A 16680-nucleotide genomic window follows, 5' to 3' on the forward strand; every position below is an offset into this window, starting at 1 on the left:
GTTGGAAAATGTCAAATTCACCCATGATGTGGTTTCATTTCCTTATGTACTCATAGAGTATTCAGTGAAGAATGGAAGATAGATATGGTGAAAGTATTTATTCATTCACTCTAACTTCTTTTTCCTCTTCAGAGATAACAATGACTACATTTTCCTCTGAGCACTGCCACTGCAGGACAACCTCTTCTCTCGAAGTCCTGAGCCCAGATCTAGGTCACAGTACATTACTCCCCTATGCTCACCTTCTAAAAACAACTAATAGTATCATCCACCTCCCCTTCCTCAGGAAGCTGGGCTCTGTGTAAAGCCCAGACACCCCCTGGTCTGGAACCTGAAGCTCTCTGATCAGAACACATTAGTCACTCTGTATATATTGCTTCCAATCTAGGCCAAAGACCTTTCTTGAAGCCTTAGTCCCATAAAGGGAAAGGAAAAGCAGAGGCTGAGTGGCAAGGAGCTCCCTTCTTAGGCTGGAACCCTGGAAAGTCTCCTTGTGTTAGAATGAGGGGATGGGATGGCTGAGTGGTCTACTGCAGAATGGACTCTGTGCTATGGATGTTCCAATACAGCGTTACCATTTGGTCCTCAAAAAGCCCTGCATGGTGAGAACTATTACATATGGAGCTATGCTTCCTCTGATCTTAAAAAGATGGTTTAACATATGCTAAATCCTAGCTAAGATTCTCTGCTCCGAGAAGTGATACAAACTTGTTTAATGTATCTAAATCTAAATGCACTCTACAAATCTCTCTGGGCTATTCGTCGCCCATGCTTTCATTTCTTATAATAGCACTGGTTAGTGGCAGTTGTGGAGCTGGGCACCAGGACAGTCTTTTTAAAAGAAGCCTGGATGCAAACAAAGAGAGGGATGTGATTTGGCAGATGTTTGGTGACAGGTTGTGACTGGCAGGAGGGTCAGCGTCCAGAGCTGAGGCATACACAATGGGAGCCCAGAGAAGGTGTGTGTGCACAGCTGGAGTCTCCTTTGCAATTGGCTTCTCCTTTCACAGTCTGCATAATGCCTGTACACGAGCTAGAAGACTTATTTTTAAAAAGTGGAATAGAAAGGCATAACAACAATGTGTTATACAAATTACCCAATGAATATTTGTAGATTTGATTAGAAAAGATGAACGGTAAATCCTCTTTCAAAGTTTCACATGGCTATGATTTAAAAATGTTTGTATGTATGTGTATCAAACTTTCTATAAAGCCCCTTATATGTGGTATAAACATTAAAACTACATACTTTAAAAGCAGATTGGCTTTGAGCTGAAGTCCCAATGTATTCTGAGTGTCTGCTGAGGAGACAACAATGTTAACTTGCCTCTCTTGTGACTATCTTGTTGGAAGCTAAAGCACGTAATGAGAAATGTCAAGTCCCAAGATCAATGAAATTTTGGACTCTAGGGATTCCACAGGAATAGCATTGATCCTTTTAAAGAACACCAGTCAGAGATGGGTTGTAATATATTGCAAAGAGAGGCTCAAGAGGATAAGCGGCCAAGTCCAAGATACCTACCTGACAAAAAACTCAATCAGCTTTTAGCACAAATTGCCCGCTCTGCTCTGCTCTCTTTCATGCAGTAGGCTGCTTCCAATTAAAGTGCGCAAATTAATTTTTATCACTTCCAAATTAGTTTCAGAATTTGTGTCAAAGTCTGTTTCAGATGAAAGCATCTGTCCCTCACATCTTTTCAATTCTGTTATCTAGTTAGGGACCTATTTAAAGTCTCCAAGATAATTTCTGTGTTCAAAGCCACAAGTTTGAAAGAATAACAATGAATAATATTATAAAATACATTAATAAAGCAATGATAATTCAACTCTAACCTACTAGGTAGGCTACTAGGTAGCCTTTGCTTATCTGTTTTATGGTCTGAGACTCTCTATCAAATAGTCTGCTTACAAATACTCATTACCTTTGTGACCAATTCATCACAATGGTCAAAATGATTAGAAAAAGACTCATATTTCTGAGATGTCTGCATTCTTCACAATATACTTGACATGATAAAACCACACATACTTTCTATACCTGCCTAAAAAGATTTCACAAACATGACATTTTTTCTTTGTGGAATTAATAGAGCTATCTATTACAATATAATAATGACAATGAAAGAGAAACAAATATGTTAAAGTCAGTTAAACTTATCTTGAGAAGATTTTGGTGATATGCATGTAAGGTTAAAGGATAAATCCTATTATTTAATGATGTTGTGATGAACAGGTCTGATTTGGCCTCAGTGACACACAAAGCAGTTCCATGTCCACACCAAGGCCAACCCCTGCATTATAACAGCTACTAGGATGTTAAGTTACAGGCCAGGACTTCCCCCTTCAAGGATAGGTTAATACTTGTACTTACGGGCATTGTGTCATACACTTTAATACAAATTTAGACATAACTAGCTTTCTGGTCTTGAGTATCAATGTATTATGAGAGAGAAAACACATCTGGCCTGCTTCTCTGACCTGTGAATTGGAGGCTAGAGTAGATTAAACTGGAACAGAAAAAAATCTTTCATATTTTGAGTTTTCTGAGAGCAACAACTACATCTATGTCAAACCACAAGCGGGGCACTGATATGACAGTCAATTCAGTGTGTGCTGTGACTGCCTGAAAAAAGAGTGAAGAGACCAACACAGATGGTTGCCCTAGTCCGGCATATATACGCTACTAGGTTAGCTTTTTCAATAGATAAGTGAGTCATAAATCAGCCAGAGATTTTTTTTTTTTTTTTTTTTTTTTTTTTTACTATTGTGATCATCCTTATGGAAAACTAAAACCAGTTTGTTTCATAATCATCAATTTGATGTAAAGTTAAGCATTTTATGGATGCTTAAAGTATGGTACAAAATATTATCTGATAACAATTCATGATTCAGGTAACAAATACTGGACATCCTTAATATATCCAAGCAGGAGAAGCAGTTTGTGATTAGTATAAAAGTACATTCTTGTAAACTCTAGAAAGTCAGAGGTTGTGACTTTCCCAGCATTCCCAGCTGCTGAGATAGTACCAGGCATACAGTAGTCACTCAACACATGTTGTTGCTTGACTAATACTTTAGGTGCTTATCTTGTTTATTCTAGAAGAGCACTTTTCCCTTTTATTAATGTACCATACTATATATGTTCACATTAAATATCTCATAAAGTCTTGACAGGATGAATTCTATGGAAGTGGTTTAGGTTCATAATGATGACAACAGTTTTTGACTAAAACTAAATTCCTATAGATGAAGGTAATACTGAAAAATACATATTGATAATTTTCTGTCATAACATCTTTAAGATAATCTTGTCCTTACTTAAAACTTAAATATAATACTGCTTTTTAACAAATATAATATCCACGTTTTTGTTCTTAAGGATTATAAAAGCATTTTGTATTACATAGCTCCTGTTGGAAGGAGCTTTAAATAATTTAAATATTATTGTATCTAACTTTTCTTGCTAACTGATGCACCAAAGCTACAATTGATAGCCATCTTTTGGTTTAAGACATCATTAGAAAACAGAGTAGTGAGTGAACATAGATAATTACTATAATTTAATATTTTTCTTTAATATTCTTTACCTCCTAGAAGTACATTATATAAAACATCTTATCTCTGCTACCAGATGGCAGCTTTTAAGAAATAAATTCACTTTTTTGAAATAACACTAGCATCATTTCTGGTCTTCATTTCGAAGATGGTAATTAATTAGATTTAAAGCTCTATTCTGTTTCTTTTAAATTTTTTCTAACAAGTTCTAATTTTTATCAATGTATATGAAAGATATTACACAGACATGCTGCTTAATTAAACTTTTTAAAGAAATGCTACACTATTATGGAAATAAAGACAATTTGGAAATATGTGAACATATATTTAGATAACATATACTTGATAATGTACCATTCTTGAGAATAATAAAGCCATCACTGGTAGGTCATATATCTTATACACATGTACACATACGCATACATAGACATACTAGAATTCTGTTAAAAATGAATTTTTTAAGGACATAGCTTTAAAAAGAGTAAATAAGGAGATTATCTTACTGGTATTTAGAATATAGTGCTTGTTAATAACATAGAATTGGTAACTAATTATTTGAACTGGTTGGAAATCAAGCAACATTGAATATCTTTTCCATCAAATCAAGATCCCATCTTGTTCAAATTTAGAACAGAGAGTCATATGTACAATAGATACTCTTTTTCAGTAGCTATGCCAAGAGGCATATGCTATTTTACAACACAGTTTCTTCATCCACTGTTCAACTCCAGCCATGGGCAACAGGAATAAAACTTCACATAACATTTGGACATCTAATCCAATCTTCCACTATCTTCTCATACAAATGTATTTCTCCCTTCTCTCCTGTACTATGATGGGGCCTTTGTTCTTATCCAACCAAAGCCATTTCCTATTTTTGCAATATTCCTGTCAAAATGCATAAGAGTTGGGGGAATGGAGTGGGACATGAAGGGTGGATGTGCAATTCAGTTTCCACCCCTCGCTGTCTCACAGGTTAGAACTGCCCAGAGAGGCAGCAGCAGGCCAAGCAATGTAACATGGCATCTTGTAGATTTCTTATCTACTCTCACAGTATTTTAGTTGTAGATGCACAGTTTCCTGAAAAACTTTTATCTCTGTTGGGTTACAAGTATTCCCCAAATTCATGTTTCAGTTTATTTTGGAGTGCTGTGTAAGCTGTGACAATCTCAATAGTCCTGGTTTGTGTACTTGCCATTATCACTTCACAGAAACCTTTCTATATTTTACAGGAAAGCCATGCATTTGAACGAACCATTGAAAGCTTAGTAATTAAAAGCAGTAATTATTTCTAGGCAATCTCTTATCCAGCTCTCCAGTCATTTAATTTATTGGAAACCGATTATGTATATCACTATGACAGGAACTTAAGATGGAAAGACAGACACTCATCCACTTCAGTGTTTTCTTGGGGCAGCAGTCCAAGAACTAATAACTAACTTCTCTTACATAAATAAAAGTTTCCTTGGGAAAAGAAGTTTGAGAGGCTGTGGATTAAACAAGCATCAACAAATTTATTTGTGTAAGACTTTCAGAGCTTATGTAGAAAGTTTGAGTATAAACAATGTACTCCAAAATTACTTCACGAAGGAGTCCAGCCTCCCCTGATGCTGTCTTCCTATCGGATATCTTAGGGTGTGCTGTGGAATAACAATCACTTGAGGAATCCTCCCAAGCAAGGAAACTGTCTTATTCAGTTTTTGCATCCCCAACAATGCCTCATGTGAAGTGCGTACTCACCGTTTGCTAAATGAATAAATGGAGAAATTTACTACAGTATATGGTAGATAGCAGTTAGTGCCCTGACTGAGACACTGAATTTCTGAAAATTCAGAGAAGGGAAAGATTATTTTCAGCTGAAAGAAATCATATGAGGTTTAATGGACTAGGTGAAGCTGAAGGATGGGGACATTTGGAGACTGGGCTGCTGAGCAGAGGATCTGGGTAGGGGATTGTTGAGGGGATCTGGAAGTCTCTCCTTGTTGAAGGTGACAGTACTGCTCATTTTAACACTTTGAACATAGCTATGTTCCAGTACAGATTTTGGCCACTTAAGCTTTCATGTTTTAAAATCCTTACACCTTAGGAAAAAACTATTAGGAAAATCAAAAAGGCAAAATATATTTAAATATATATTTATATAATTTGATAGGCCAATTTGATACAAACACTCACTGCTGTTAGGGTTGTCTCCTATGATATGGTGCCGCCCACTCCAGTACCAGAGCAGCAGGGTGGCATCTCGAGATCCGGACACGATGTAGCAGTCTCCACCAATGTATGACTCGGACCTGGCCAAGCACGTGACCACATCCCAATGGCCAAATACAATCTGAGTCAATTTCCCTGCAACACAGAAATGACAGGTTTGCTTCATTTAATCTTTTTCTTCAAATGGTAATAAGTGTAACTTTATCAGATTTTAAATACCATATTTTGTATTTTATTTTACCAGTTTTGTGAAAAGTTCATCTATAGGCTGATAAAGTTACAATGTTATTCAAATCTGGATACAGGTTGCTTTCTTGCATTGCTTTTGAAAATTGATACAAGAATGTCACTTGAGATTTTTAAGGAAAAGACTTTATTAAATAATACGATCATGATTTTTCTCTTCAGGGTTTGGGCCAGACCAAGGGGAGTTTCAGGATCTTTTACTGCATATGAATTTGTGGGAAGGGAAAAATAGCCCTATTTGTCCTATGAACTCAGGGATCATGCTAATGTTTGGAATAGATGAAGTTATAGTTACTTCGCTTACAATGTGAACATTTAATTTGAATCTTGACTATTCAAGTTGGCAAATGATAAAAATGCCTACATCAAGGATGATTTCATATTCAGCTTTGGTTTTAACAATAGTCATTTTGAAGAGAATACGGTGTTTCATAGTTAGGATTACCTGTTTCTGTAGAATAAACTCTGAAGCTCTTATCCCAGAATCCACAGATAAGAATATAGCGATTATCTGCTGTGACCACAAAACAATGTGCATTGATTTGTATACTCTGGTCAACGAGGTCTGTGATCTGCCGTTTGTTTACACCAGAATTATTGGCTAAAAATAAATGGAAAAAAGCATTTGAAGAAAGATTCCATATGAGTTTCTCCAAGCACTCATAGAAGGAAAACAATACTTTCATGCTTCATTTATCCAGAAATAGTTTTTTTTTTAATGGTATGAGATTATTAAGATTCTCCCTTGAGGAATATAAATTTCCTTAGTAGCAGTGATTATTTATGAACCATATTATGTATTTTAAAATTATGCCAGAAATTTCAGTTCTCCCTCCACCAATAAATAAAAACAATATGAGGAATTCAAGATAATTAATTTACAACATAATACAATATTTTAATGCATTTAATTCTTTAGGTGCTCAGTATACACAAGTTCATTAGTTTATAAGAATCACATGAGAACTACATATTGTATAAAGTATGTTATTAAGGAAGAGATATATTAATATTTGCCCCAGTCTGTCATTTTCGGATGGTATTTTTATAATTCCCATGAAAAAGGAGGGTAGAGATTTGAGCAAGGGATGTTATTATGTGGGTAGCTCCACAGGGAGCTTTAGGTCAGCAGCTTTATAGGCCTGGATTGTCAACAGACAGAAGGCCTTTCTAGAATTGGCTAGCAGGGGAGGAGAGGAACAAAAAAGATGCGAGAGGGACTGGTGAGGAAAGAGACAGGCAAAGAATCAGTGCAGAGCCCTGGGATTGAATCTGAATAAAGTCAGGAACTCAGAGACACCATCTGATTTCCCTAGTGCCTGTCTGCATGCCAGCCTGTCCCTTACTGCACGCCATCCTTTCAGGATCAATCCCTGGGCTGAATTCTTAAACAGAAATGCAGATGTAGAAGGTCACCACCACTCTCTAACACCAGTTAAATATAAGTACTACTATTTGTAGATACCTACTAACACTAGAAAAATAATTACTAGAAAACATAGGCAATAAAAAAATTATACAAAAAAGTCAGTAAGGAAAAGAGACCAAAGATCCCAGGCCACTTGAAAACTATACAATTAGTCCTTTACTAATTAGAATAGACCTATTAATTTTTCTGTGGTTACACACTAGCTATATATTTCATTGTCAATGTCTACTGGAAAGAGAAATAGCTACACTAGACTAATAATATTCTTAATCCTAAACCTTACAAGCTCCCAAAGAAATGTAAACGGTATTTTGTGTATGGGTATAAGTAACTAATTGAAATGTCTGTATCTTATCTTATTTCCAGGTTCAAAGACGAAGGATGAATTTGAATCTAAGAATAAGAGGCTGGGTGTGGTGGCTCACGTCTATAATCCCAGCACTTTGGGAGGGCCAGGCAGGTGGATCACTTGAGGTCAGGAGTTTGAGACCAGACTGGCCAACACTGTGAAATCCTGTCTCTACTAAAAATACAAAAATTAGCCAGGTGTGGTGGTGCACCCCTGTAATCCCAGCTACTCAGGAGGCTGAGATGGGGGAATTGGTTTAACCTGGGAGGCGGAGGTTGCAGTGGCCTGAGATTGCATCACTGCACTCCTGCCTGGGTGACACAGTGAGACTCCAACTCAAAACAAAAAACAAAAAAAACCCCAAGAATCTAAGAATAAAACACCATGACTTTAATATGTAGCTTAATAATTTTTCGTAGCATTTTCAATTTTTTTCTAATTTATCTTCCTCATCATTCAATGATACAGATATAACAAACATTAAAAACTGTCTTACAGATGCAAAACTGGAAGGGCCTAGAAAGACTAAGAAGCTAGCTCTGGATCAAATGGCTAATACATATGTACATGATTATTTAAAAATATTTTGAATGTCTGCTGCAAAGAGTTATAGCTTATCAGTTTGCAATTCACATGAAACATTTGCTTTACAACATGTTAGTTTTAAAAAATTCAATGATAAAGACTGCCAGAAAAGATGTTCTTCAATAATAGTTTCCTTTTTTTTTTTTGAGACGGAGTCTCGCTCTGTCGCCCAGGCTGGAGTGCAGTGGCACGATCTTGGCTCACTGCAAGCTCCGCCTCCCGGGTTCATGCCATTCTCTTGCCTCAGCCTCCGAGCAGCTGGGACTACAGGCGCCCGCCACCAGGCCCAGCTAATTTTTTTTTTTTTTATTACTATACTTTAAGTTCTAGCGTACATGTGCATAACGTGCAGGTTTGTTACATATGTATACTTGTGCCATGTTGGTGTGCTGCACCCATCAACTCGTCAGCACCCATCAACTCGTCATTTATATCAGGTAGAACTCCCAATGCAGTCCCTCCTCCCTCTCCCCTTCCCCCTCCCCATGATAGGCCCCGGTGTGTGATGTTCCCCTTTCCGAGTCCAAGTGATCTCATTGTTCAGTTCCCACCTATGAGTGAGAACATGCGGTGTTTGGTTTTCTCTTCTTGTGATAGTTTGCTAAGAATGATGGTTTCCAGCTGCATCCATGTCCCTACAAAGGATGCAAACTCATCCTTTTTTATGGCTGCATAGTATTCCATGGTGTATATGTGCCACATTTTCTTAATCCAGTCTGTCACAGATGGACATTTGGGTTGATTCCAAGTCTTTGCTATTGTGAATAGTGCCGCAATAAACATACGTGTGCATGTGTCTTTATAGCAGCATGATTTATAATCCTTTGGGTATATACCCAGTAGTGGGATGGCTGGGTCATATGGTACATCTAGTTCTAGATCCTTGAGGAATTGCCATACTGTTTTCCATAATGGTTGAACTAGTTTACAATCCCACCAACAGTGTAAAAGTGTTCCTATTTCTCCACATCCTCTCCAACACCTGTTGTTTCCTGATTTTTTTAATGATTGCCGTTCTAACTGGTGTGAGATGGTATCTCATTGTGGTTTTGATTTGCATTTCTCTGATGGCCAGTGATGATGAGCATTTTTTCATGTGTCTGTTGGCTGTATGAATGTCTTCTTTTGAGAAATGTCTGTTCATATCCTTTGCCCACTTTTTGATGGGGTTGTTTTTTTTTTTTCTTGTATATTTGTTTGAGTTCTTTGTAGATTCTGGATATTAGCCCTTTGTCAGATGAGTAGATTGCAAAAATTTTCTCCCATTCTGTAGGTTGCCTGTTCACTCTGATGGTAGTTTCTTTTGCTGTGCAGAAGCTCTTTAGTTTAATGAGATCCCATTTGTCAATTTTGGCTTTTGCTGCTGTTGCTTTTGGTGTTTTAGACATGAAGTCCTTGCCCATGCCTATGTCCTGAATGGTACTACCTAGGTTTTCTTCTAGGGTTTTTATGGTATTAGGTCTAACATTTAAGTCTCTAATCCATCTTGAATTAATTTTCGTATAAGGAGTAAGGAAAGGATCCAGTTTCAGCTTTCTATTTATGGCTAGCCAATTTTCGCAGCACCATTTATTAAATAGGGAATCCTTTCCCCATTTCTTGTTTCTCTCAGGTTTGTCAAAGATCAGATGGCTGTAGATGTGTGGTATTATTTCTGAGGACTCTGTTCTGTTCCATTGGTCTATATCTCTGTTTTGGTACCAGTACCAAGCTGTTTTGGTTACTGTAGCCTTGTAGTGTAGTTTGAAGTCAGGTAGTAGTGATGCCACCAGCTTTGTTCTTTTTTTTTTTTTTTTTTTTTTTTTTTTTTTTGAGACGGAGTCTCACTGTGTCGCCCAGGCTGGAGTGCAGTGGCCAGATCTCGGCTCACTGCAAGCTCCGCCTCCCGGGTTTCCGCCATTCTCCTGCCTCCGCCTCCCGAGTAGCTGGGACTACAGGTGCCCGCCACCTCGCCCGGCTAATTTTTTGTATTTTTTTAGTAGAGACGGGGTTTCACCGTGTTAGCCAGGATGGTCTCGATCTCCTGACCTCATGATCCACCCGTCTCGGCCTCCCAAAGTGCTGGGATTACAGGCTTGAGCCACTGTGCCCGCTTTGTTCTTTTGACTTAGGATTGTCTTGGCAATGCGGGCTCCTTTTTGGTTCCATATGAACTTTAAAGCAGTTTTTTCCAATTCTGTGAAGAAACTCATTGGTAGCTTGATGGGGATGGCATTGAATCTATAAATAACCTTGGGCAGTATGGCCATTTTCACGATATTGATTCTTCCTATCCATGAGCATGGTATGTTCTTCCATTTGTTTGTGTCCTCTTTTATTTCACTGAGCAGTGGTTTGTAGTTCTCCTTGAAGAGGTCCTTTACATCCCTTGTAAGTTGGATTCCTAGGTATTTTATTCTCTTTGAAGCAATTGTGAATGGAAGTTCATTCATGATTTGGCTGTCTGTTTGTTACTGATGTATAAGAATGCTTGTGATTTTTGCACATTAATTTTGTATCCTGAGACTTTGCTGAAGTTGCTTATCAGCTTAAGGAGATTTTGGGCTGAGACAATGGGGTTTTCTAAATATACAATCATGTCATCTGCAAACAGGGACAATTTGACTTCTTCTTTTCCTAACTGAATACCCTTTATTTCTTTCTGTTGCCTGATTGCCCTAGCCAGAACTTCCAAGACTATGTTGAATAGGAGCGGTGAGAGAGGGCATCCCTGTCTTGTGACAGTTTTCAAAGGGAATTTTTCCAGTTTTTGCCCATTCAGTATGATATTAGCTGTGGGTTTGTCATAAATAGCTCTTATTATTTTGAGGTACGTTCCATCAATACCGAATTTATTGAGCGTTTTTAGCATGAAGGGCTGTTGAATTTTGTCAAAAGCCTTTTCTGCATCTATTGAGATAATCATGTGGTTCTTGTCTTTGGTTCTGTTTATATGCTGGATTACATTTATTGATTTGCGAATGTTGAACCAGCCTTGCATCCCAGGGATGAAGCCCACTTGATCATGGTGGATAAGCTTTTTGATGTGCTGCTGAATCCGGTTTGCCAGTATTTTATTGAGGATTTTTGCATCGATGTTCATCAGGGATATTGGTCTAAAATTTTCTTTTTTTGTTGTGTCTCTGCCAGGCTTTGGTATCAGGATGATGTTGGCCTCATAAAATGAGTTAGGGAGGATTCCCTCTTTTTCTATTGATTGGAATAGTTTCAGAAGGAATGGTACCAGCTCCTCTTTGTACCTCTGGTAGAATTCAGCTGTGAATCCATCTGGTCCTAGACTTTTTTTGGTTGGTAGGCTATTAATTATTGCCTCAATTTAGAGCCTGCTATTGGTCTATTTAGGGATTCAACTTCTTCCTGGTTTAGTCTTGGAAGAGTGTAAGTGTCCAGGAAATTATCCATTTCTTCTAGATTTTCTAGTTGATTTGCGTAGAGGTGTTTATAGTATTCTCTGATGGTAGTTTGTATTTCTGTGGAGTCGGTGGTGATATCCCCTTTATCATTTTTTATTGCGTCTATTTGATTCTTTTCTCTTTTCTTCTTTATTAGTCTTGCTAGCGGTCTGTCAATTTTGTTGATCTTTTCGAAAAACCAACTCCTGGATTCATTGATTTTTTTGGAGGGTTTTTTGTGTCTCTATCTCCTTCAGTTCTGGTCTGATCTTAGTTATTTCTTGCCTTCTGCTAGCTTTTGAATGTGTTTGCTCTTGCCTCTCTAGTTGTTTTAATTGTGATGTTAGAGTGTCAATTTTAGATCTTTTCAGCTTTCTCTTGTGAGTATTTAGTGCTATAAATTTCCCTCTACACACTGCTTTAAATGTGTCCCAGAGATTCTGGTATGTTGTATCTTTGTTCTCATTGGTTTCAAAGAACATCTTTATTTCTGCCTTCATTTCGTTATGTACCCAGTAGTCATTCAGGAGCAGGTTGTTCAGTTTCCATGTAGTTGAGCAGTTTTGATTGAGTTTCTTAGTCCTGAGTTCTAGTTTGATTGCACTGTGTTCTGAGAGACAGTTTGTTATCATTTCTGTTCTTTTACATTTGCTGAGGAGTGCTTTACTTCCAATTATGTCGTCAATTTTGGAATAAGTGCGATGTGGTGCTGAGAAGAATGTATATTCTGTTGATTTGGGGTGGAGAGTTCTATAGATGTCTATTAGGTCCGCTTGGTGCAGAGATGAGTTCAATTCCTGGATATCCTTGTTAACTTCCTGTCTCGTTGATCTGTCTAATGTTGACAGTGGAGTGTTGAAGTCTCCCATTATTATTGTATGGGAGTCTAAGTCTCTTTGTAAGTCTCTAAGGACTTGCTTTATGAATCTGGGTGCTCCTGTATTGGGTGCATATATATTTAGGATAGTTAGCTCTTCCTACTGAATTGACCCTTTACCATTATGTAATGGCCTTCTTTGTCTCTTTTGATCTTTGATGGTTTAAAGTCTGTTTTATCAGAGACTAGTATTGCAACCCCTGCTTTTTTTTGTTCTCCATTTGCTTGGTAGATCTTCCTCCATTCCTTTATTTTGAGCCTATGTATGTCTCTGCACATGAGATGGGTCTCCTGAATACAGCAGAGTGATGGGTCTTGACTCTTTATCTAGTTTGCCAGTCTGTGTCTTTTATTTGGAGCATTTAGTCCATTTACATTTAAGGTTAATATTGTTATGTGTGAACTTGATCCTGCCATTATGATATTAACTGGTTATTTTGCTCGTTAGTTGATGCAGTTTCTTCCTAGCCTCGATGGTCTTTACATTTTGGCATGTTTTTGCAATGGCTGGTACCGGTTGTTCCTTTCCATGTTTAGGGCTTCCTTCAGGGTCTCTTGTAAGGCAGGCCTGGTGGTGACAAAATCTCTAAGCATTTGCTGATCTGTAAAGGATTTTATTTCTCCTTCACTGATGAAACTTAGTTTGGCTGGATATGAAATTCTGGGTTTAAAATTCTTTTCTTTAAGAACGTTGAATATTGGCCCCCACTCTCTCCTGGCTTGTAGAGTTTCTGTCGAGAGATCTGCTGTTAGTCTGATGGGCTTCCCTTTGTGGGTAACCCAACCTTTCTCTCTGGCTGCCCTTAAGATTTTTTCCTTCATTTCAACTTTGGTGAATCTGGCACTTATGTGTCTTGGAGTTGCTCTTCTCGAGGAGTATCTTTGTGGCATTCTCTGTATTTCCTGAATTTGAATGTTGGCCTGCCCTACTAGGTTGGGGAAGTTCTCCTGGATGATATCCTGAAGAGTGTTTTCCAACTTGGTTCCATTTTCCCCCTCACTTTCAGGCACCCCAATCAGACGTAGATTTGGTCTTTTTACATACTCCCATACTTCTTGCAGGCTTTGTTCATTTCTTTTTCTTCTTTTTTCTTGTGGTTTCTCTTCTTGCTTCATTTCATTCATTTGATCCTCAATCGCTGATACTCTTTCTTCCAGTTGATCGAGTCGGTTACTGAAGCTTGTGCATCTGTCACGTATTTCTCGTGTCATGGTTTTCATCTCTGTCATTTCGTTTATGACCTTCTCTGCATTAATTATTCTAGCTGTCAATTCTTCCACTCTTTTTTCAAGATTTTTAGTTTCTTTGCACTGGGTAGGTAATTCCTCCTTTAGCTCTGAGAAGTTTAATGGACTGAAGCCTTCTTCTCTCATCTCGTCAAAGTCATTCTCTGACCAGCTTCGATCCGTTGCTGGCAATGCGCTTCAATCCGTTGCTGGCAATGAGCTTCGATCCGTTGCTGGCAATGAGCTGCGCTCCTTTGCAGGGGGAGATGTGCTCTTATTTTTTGAATTTCCAGCTTTTCTGCCCTGCTTTTTCCCCATCTTTGTGGTTTTATCTGCCTCTGGTCTTTTCGATGGTAACGTACTGATGGGGTTTTGGTATAGGTGTCCTTCCTGTTTGGTAGTTTTCCTTCTAACAGTCAGGACCCTCAGCTGCAGGTCTGTTGGAGATTGCTTAAGGTTCACTCCAGACCCTGTTTGCCTGGGTATCAGCAGCAGAGGTTGCAGAAGATAGAATATTGCTGAACAGCGAGTGTACCTGTCTGATTCTTACTTTGGAAGCTTCCTCTCAGGGGTGTACTCCACCCTGTGAGGTATGGGGTGTCAGACTGCCCCTAGTGGGGGATGTTTCCCAGTTAGGCTACTCAGGGGTCAGGGACCCACTTGAGCAGGCAGTCTGTCCCTTCTCTGATCTCAACCTCCATGTGGGGAGATCCACTGCTCTCTTCAAAGCTGTCAGACAGAGTTGTTTGCGTCTGCAGAGGTTTCTGCTGCTTTTTCTGTTGTTGTTGTTTAGCTATGCCCTGTCCCCAGAGGTGGAGTCTACAGAGACAGGGAGGATTCCTTGAGCTGCTGTGAGCTCCACCCAGTTCGAGCTTCCCAGTGTCTTTGTTTACCTACTTAAGCCTCAGCAATGGCGGGCTGCCCCTCCCCCAGCCTCGCTGCTGCCTTGTGGTTAGATCACAGACTGCTGTGCTAGCAATGAGGGAGGCTCCGTGGCCGTGGGACCTTCCCGGCCAGGTGTGGGATACAATCTCCTGGTGTGCCCGTTTGCTTAAAGCGCAGTATTGGGGTGGGAGTTACCCGATTTTCCAGGTGTTGTGTGTCTCAGTTCCCCTGGCTAGGAAAAGGGATTCCCTTCCCCCTTGCGCTTCCCAGGTGAGGCGATGCCTCACCCTGCTTCCGCTCTCGCTGGTCAGGCTGCAGCAGCTGACCAGCAACCGATTGTCCGGCAATCCCTAGTGAGATGACCCCAGTACCTCAGTTGAAAATGCAGAAATCACCGGTCTTCTGTGTTGCTCGCACTGGGTGTTGGAGACTGGAGCTGTTCCTATTCGGCCATCTTGCTCCGCCCCCAATTTTTTTGTATTTTTAGTAGAGATGGGGTTTCACCGTGTTAGCCAGGATGGTCTCCATCTCCTGACCTCATGATCCACCCGTCTTGGCCTCCCAAAGTGCTGGGATTACAGGTGTGAACCACCATGCCCGACCTTTTTTTTTTTTTTAAATTTAAGTTCTGGGGTACATGTGCACAATATGCAGGGTTGTTACATAGGTATACATGTGCCATGTTGGTTTGCTGCACCCATCAACTCGTCATTTACATTAAGTATTCCTCCTAATGCTATCCCTCCCCCAGCCTTTAAAAATCTTTTTGAATCCTTATATTTTAAATAATACTGAGCTGTTAGAGAACATTTTAAGCTGAAAGAAAACACAGTTTGGAATTATTTGCCTTATTTATAACCAACTTAAATGACCTCCAAAAATATCAAGAAATAATTGCTTTAATACCAAAAAGTTCTTAGATGTCATATTATGATTTAGACAGCTCCTTGATCATAATTTGATATTATTAGCAAATTAATCTTGGAAAAAAATTATTTAACTATCTTATGAAAAATAACTATACATGAATATGTGGATAGTATCCATGAAAATTTATTCTTTTTTTATTAACATACCAATTAATGGATCCATTTCAATGGGAAGATGGTGGGCTTGATCCAAGGAGTATCCTGGAGCTCCTCTGAGGCCTAAAGATTAAAAAGAGAAAAACATAAAATTCTCAGAAAGAAGAAATTTCCTAATGGGCAGTGTTTGATGATGATTTTACAAAATGCGTATTTGCTTAAAAATTATTTGGTAAATTTTTCTGATTCAGTTATACTATGCATCTCGCATCTCTGTAGACAGCTTTACAAAACAATCACAACAGGGACTTCAGGTTTCCACTTATGATGTAGAAGGCTGGAAAGAGTTTTGTTTCTGTTCTAATGATGAGAAAAAGCTGGATAAATAGAAGATCGTAACATTTATTGAACCCATCCAAAAGCTAAGGTTACTGAGCAATCAATCAGCCTGAAATCAATGAAAGGGCTATGCTTCCAAGCAGGGATGGGTATGAGCCTGGGCTCACCTGGGGCAGGACAGAGGAAGCTGGGGCTCCCATCCAAGGGGGCCTTTTTTTCAACACATGACAAGTAAATTGAAGGTGTAAAATTGGGCCACACCTAAAATCTTAATCTCACTAAAAGCTACTTTCAGAGGATTAATGTTTAGGGCTTGATGAAGTTCATTAGTCATAGTTTTTTCACACGTGATTATATAATATATACAACACTTTTGAACAATTTTAAGTAAAAATTTAGTCCTTTATAGTTTTTCTCAATGCAAAACATTTCTAGAGCCTGTCTCCTGATAATAATATAGTCATAAATTTTCCTTAAGATATTTGCTGCCTATCTCTGATTGAATGGAAGTAGCGTTACCTTATGTTGATAATATCACCAATAACCTTAAAATAGGTGCA

General features: G+C 38.7%; 1 protein-coding gene across 4 annotated transcripts in view; it reads right to left on the reverse strand.

Moving 5' to 3' along the window:
* NBEA (neurobeachin) overlaps positions 1-16680 on the reverse strand; it is a 774301-nt gene that overhangs the window by 11495 nt on the left and 746126 nt on the right. For all 4 annotated transcript variants that reach the window (XM_030922219.1, XM_030922217.1, XM_030922221.1 and 1 more), the window contains 3 exons: positions 15833-15904; positions 6458-6613; positions 5731-5901 (listed from right to left, as the gene is read on the reverse strand). In XM_030922219.1, coding sequence (XP_030778079.1) covers positions 5731-5901; positions 6458-6613; positions 15833-15904 — 399 coding nt within the window. The remainder of the gene's footprint in view (positions 1-5730; positions 5902-6457; positions 6614-15832; positions 15905-16680) is intronic.

This window comes from Rhinopithecus roxellana, chromosome 18, assembly GCF_007565055.1.
Source record: "Rhinopithecus roxellana isolate Shanxi Qingling chromosome 18, ASM756505v1, whole genome shotgun sequence".
Classification (NCBI taxonomy): Eukaryota; Metazoa; Chordata; class Mammalia; order Primates; family Cercopithecidae; genus Rhinopithecus; species Rhinopithecus roxellana.